The sequence below is a fragment of the Arvicola amphibius genome, chromosome 1 (genome assembly GCF_903992535.2).
Source record: "Arvicola amphibius chromosome 1, mArvAmp1.2, whole genome shotgun sequence".
Lineage (NCBI taxonomy): Eukaryota > Metazoa > Chordata > Mammalia > Rodentia > Cricetidae > Arvicola > Arvicola amphibius.
In genome coordinates, this window is record NC_052047.1 from 155,620,063 (window position 1) to 155,625,618 (window position 5,556).

Genomic DNA, 5,556 nt, shown 5'->3' on the forward strand with positions numbered 1-5,556 from the left:
AAGGCATGATAGTTCCAGATTACCATGAGAAATTGGATTGCTTCTCCTTGATGGAAGTAAGAAAGATCATATCAGGAATACAAGAGTTTCTTTAGGGCAGTGATTCTCAAGTATTTTTACACTGTGCCCCTTTCAAAAGTTCATGTTATGGAAATGCCCAATCATAAAATTATTTCAATGCTACTTGATAACTGTAATTTTGCTAATGTTATGAGTCCTAATTTAAAAATCTGTGTCTTCCAATGGACCTTGGGGATCCTTGTGAAGGCATCATTTGACTCCTAAAGGGTTGCAGTCCACAGCTTGAGAAATGCTGCTTTATGTCAACACCTGGTACTGCAATGTCCTGTAATTGACAACAATGGGAAATTGCAGCAGTTTAATCTAGTCAGGATGACAAATGGCACACACTCTGAGAGACTTAGGTCATGGATCACTCATCAAGGGAAAGAGTCAGTAACTTCTGAGTTTCTGGCTAAAGGTGGAGGAAAAACACAATGGGTAATAAAGGAATGGTGCTCTAAAGACCATCTAAGGACACATGACCAGTTATAGAAAAGAGGACTATAAGTAACATGCGTGTTTCTGCCATAGTTTGTTAAGAATTCATTTCATCAGATATTTGTGTTTTCTCTCCTCAGTTTCTTATCATGTGATCATATTTAAGTTTGAAATAGTAAAAGACTGTATCTCAAGGGACATTGACACGTAGTCTAAATTTATAATGTATTTGTAGTTGTATAAGGGATAACTATATCATGTTAGGTATAAATATGACCTGGTTAACATATAATGTGTTTGCATTGTACATGGATTACTTATATCATATTTAGAAATTATTTGAACATGTCTATTATTTTCATTTGAAAATTAGTGGCAATATAAGATGATATAATTGTGTGTCCAGTTGATAAGGGGTGAATTTCGGATGGATATTCTGTTTATTAGATTTTATTTTACATATGAAAACAATAATATAAAAAAGAAAAAGAAGGGAAAATAACTGTACTACCGACAATATTTCTAAGCCATCATATCATCCTTGGTCCTACTGTTTTATCTGCTCTACTGCACACCTCAACAGCCTCCATAATTCATGCTCATGACCAACAGGCCTTGAGGGAACATGGTTAAAAAGAGAGGTGATAGTTCCAATTTTCTTGTGTTTAAATTATTTTATGAGATTAGAAACACAAAACTTAGCATTCCCTCTTTGAAATTTGAAAGACATGGCACATTCTATACCCATTTGACATGTCAGTAGGGTACTTCCTATAGTATTAATTTACACTAAAAGCATAAAAGAACAGGTAGTTATAATCTGCATATGATGTAGGCAAAAGCTATGTGATAAACCACCATCAAATGATTGTTCTCTTTTTCACTTTTGCTATTGCTGTTGCTGGAGGACAAAACTTAGGAAATTACTCATATTGGAATTTGTTTACACTTATCTACAATAGGAAGTCTGCCATACCAGGAACCTTTATAGAACAAAAAAATGGCAAGAAAAGTTTCTCAGAAATGCATTCTGAGGAATAAAGGATCTAGAGTTTTTATTGTTCTACTTCTTTTGTATATTTTTTCATAAGTTAAATCAGATATATTACTTATTAGCTAACTAAAATATACAGTGGAACTTTTTGTATAAATTAAGCAAAAACAATGAAAATGACTACTGAAGGAAGAATCAGTTTATGCCTGGTACAAGACACAAAATAGATTATTCAATCAAAATCATCTCATATATATATAATCATATATATGTAATGTGTATACTCACATACATAAATACACACACACACACACACACACACACACACACACACACACATATATATATAGTGAATAAAAGTGAATAAAAGAAGGGGAAGGCATTAATTTGAGTGGAAGCTAGTTGCAAGCAAGGAGTTTCCAGAAAGAAGAAGAGTAGAAATAATATAAAGACAGTACTCATGTATGAAATTCTCAAACAATTAAAAATAAAATTTACTCTTATTTGATAAAAAGAACCAAACATTTGAAAAAAAGAAGTGTAGCACACACAGGTAGGCCACTTTGGTCTATCTGTTCCATTCCAGTTGCCATAGTCTGACAGCTGTTTGCCAGGGAGAGCACCCTTCCTTTATCCTGTTAAAATTCCTTTGAAACTCACCCTATTCTGGTCCCACTTGTTTCCAGAAAAAGTTTAGGTAACATAAGTGCTTGTGTTCTCTCTTCCAGCTTTCATTCAAGTTACTCAAGACATATCGAATGTCCAATATTTAGATAGATTTTATATGTTGTGTACCATCTGATGAGGCTTCTTAACCCTAGATCAATTGCTCTCTATCCAAATTCCAGGCCAACCCCTGTTTTCACATCTGTATACCGATATAAACTTGATTCCCTGGAACATTACTTGCTCATGTCATCCCCAGCCCTCATGTTTATCAAGGCCACATATTCTGAGGAAGCCTAGAATCTCTCAGAAAAGACACACAACTAACAAAAGAAATCCACAAGTTCATAACTCATTATTAAACAAAGCAAAGTGTAAGACGCAAACCATTGATGTCCCCTAAAAGCCCATGATCAGATAGAAATGTCTTATACCAAGAATTACCTAGATGAACCCCAGGAAAGAGAAATTTAAAGAAAAACCATAGCATTTGTGAAAGTATTCAAAGAATTTAAATAAGAAATGAACAAATAGACTAATGAATCCACCAAAGAAAAAAGTAAATACCTTAGCAGTCTCTCAGAAAACACTAAGATATAGCTGAATAAGATGACAAGGACAGTCTGGTGACTTGAAAATCAATTTTATTAAATAGATAGAAGAATTGAAGTAAAGTAAAACTGATATGAAATTAGAATTAAAGAACTCAATAAATCATCAGAAACCTCAGTGTTGGATACACAATCTTGCCAGTTGCCAGGAAGCTTTTAGCAATTAATAATTACTGGGGGAGAAAGACAGTCCTCTTTAAAAGTGTAGCCATAGGTAAGTTTACAACATTCCAGTGGAAGACAAATGTTCAAGATTATATGAAATACACATTTTTGTCTAGAAGTGAAGAAACAAAAGGACAATAAGTATGATGGATAGAGAAGGGAAAAGTTGAATTAGCAGGGGTGAATATGATCATATCACATTATAAGAACACTCAAGGAACTAATATAATCTTAAAGAATATTTGAGAATATGATGCTGGTATTTATTCATTATCCATCCACCATATCTACCTACCAACCTACCTCTATCTATCTATCTATCTATCTATCTATCTATCTATCTATCTATAATCTATTTATCTGTCTATGGTTTGCTATCATAGTAGCTCTATTCTATGACTATTCTGTGGTGTAAACCCAGATAGAACTCCAGTGAAAAACCAAAGAAATTATTTAATCAAGATCCATCCTGCAGAATCAAGAAATTTAGTTCAGTCTGTGACTCATATAAGTATGGGTGAGGAGTTGTTTACAGAAACATGGGTGTTTCTAAGACAGATTTACTTTTTTAAAGCCCACTCACCTTGGGTGACCACTCTAGAAGAAATTTGAATACCTAGAACTCAATAAATAACTTACAAGAAGATTAGATTGAGAGTCTCTTCTTTCTAGTATTTCATTTTTCCTGTTATAGTTCTGACTTTGTGAGACTTGTATCTTTATAAGTTTAGGAGGTAGCTAAGTTTCATTGACAACCTGAAACTTTTAAGTTTTTGGAGATATATTAATTTTTATTTTTTATTTATTTCTTAAGTCTTATAGTCTTCTTACACTCTCAAGAACAAATGTTTAAATTCTAAGAAAATAGCTATAGGATAGAAATTCACACGTGAAGTGTGGAGTACTGTAATACATAGGATTAGAATCTTGAGTTTTAAAATTGAACAGCCTTATTTTAATAATAAATTAACTAAATAGTCAAAATAAAATATCTCTTAAGAGAAATTAAACTAAAAAACAATTATAATTGAAATATTTACAGATAATAAATATTAAAATTTTACATCATTTTCAAGTACTTTACACTTAGTAGACTAATTCTAGTGAAGACAATACTTTCACAGCAATCTTCTTGAATGCATTCTTGACATCTTTGTTCCTCAGGCTGTAGACCAGAGGGTTCAGCATGGGGATGATCATCGTGTAGAACACAGATGCTACTTTGTCGGTGTCCATGGAGTAACTGGAGCTGGGTCGCAAGTACATGAAGATGATGGTACCATAGAAGATGGTAACAGTGGAGAAATGGGATGCACAGGTGGAAATGGCCTTCTTCCGGCCCTCAACAGAATGCATTCTCAGGATTGCAATAAAAATAAGTAGGTAAGAGGTCAAGACGACCAATATAGTTAAAGTAACATTGAATGCTGCCAACGTCATCAATACAATTTCATTATTAGAAATATCAGAACAAGAAATAGCCAGCAATGGGGGAATGTCACAGAAAAAGTGGTTGATCACATTGGAATGACAGAAGGAGAGGTGGAAAGTGAGTGCAACGTGGATGGAGGATTGCAAGAGTCCATTGATATAAGAACCAACAACAAGCAGGGAACATTTTGTAGTCGTCATGGTGGTAGAGTAATGCAAGGGCTTACACACTGCTGCATGACGGTCAAAAGCCATTGAAGCAATAAGGAAACCTTCAATAATTGCAAAGGCTATTAGGAAGAACATTTGGGTTGCACATGCATTGTAGGATATGATCTTGTGTTCTGTGAGAAACCCTTCTATTACCTTGGGAGTGATAGCTGAGGCATAAACAAAGTCCACCAGTGAGAGGTTACTGAGAAATATGTACATGGGGTTGTGGAGACTGGAGTCCAGGAAAATCAACAGAACCATCCCTAGGTTCCCAAGTAGTGTGGTCAAATAAATGAGAGTGAAGATGGTAAATAAAAGGAATTGCAACTGGGGGGCATCTGTTAACCCCACAAAGATGAATTCAGTCACCTCTGAAATATTCTGCATCTCTGTTATCTGGAAATTTTAACAGGTTCCTAGAATGAAAAAAGGAAATAATTATTCAATGTAGAGATTTCCATGAAATTTTCCAGTGACCAGTTACTCTAACTAAAATGTTAGCATCATTTAATGTGAAGGAGTCTAAACATAAAACTATGTTTAGATATGGTCTGGATTAAGTCAATTATCTGGGAGTAGAACAAATGGAAACTGTCAGTGCTGCACTGTTATTAGGGTTTCCTCATATGAATCTAGGATTTTCTACAATTTTCTGTCATGTGATCTTAACTATTTTAATAACCCACAAATAAATGTTTTGCTATTTGCTACATAAAACAAACACACTGATCTAAAATATCCAAAGTTAGTGAGCAGCAAAAGCAATGTAGGAGTATTCATTTAACCTGGCTATATGTTAGGAATAAAACTTACCTAATGAATTTCCTATCGATGGTAATTGCACCATCTTTAATTCATTATCTGTAACTATTCAGTGACTTTGATGCTGTTTCATGGGTACTCTGCTATATCTTTAAATTGTCAAGATTTTCCTTTGAAATCTTCTCTTTGAACCACAGACCAGATTGTAACTGA

At 34.0% G+C, this 5,556-nt stretch overlaps 1 protein-coding gene across 1 annotated transcript; it reads right to left on the reverse strand.

The window, feature by feature from the left end:
* Positions 1-4,023: 4,023 nt before the first annotated feature.
* LOC119824744 (olfactory receptor 5B12-like) lies at positions 4,024-4,971 on the reverse strand. The gene has a single exon (XM_038345180.1). The coding sequence runs from the start codon at positions 4,966-4,968 to the stop codon at positions 4,024-4,026; it is 945 nt and encodes a 314-aa protein (XP_038201108.1). The 5' UTR covers positions 4,969-4,971.
* Positions 4,972-5,556: the final 585 nt, after the last annotated feature.

Coding starts and splice junctions, on each gene's coding strand:
- LOC119824744 (XM_038345180.1), bottom strand. CDS start 4,968: ATGCAGAATATTTCAGAGGTGACTGAATTCATCTTTGTGGGGTTAACA.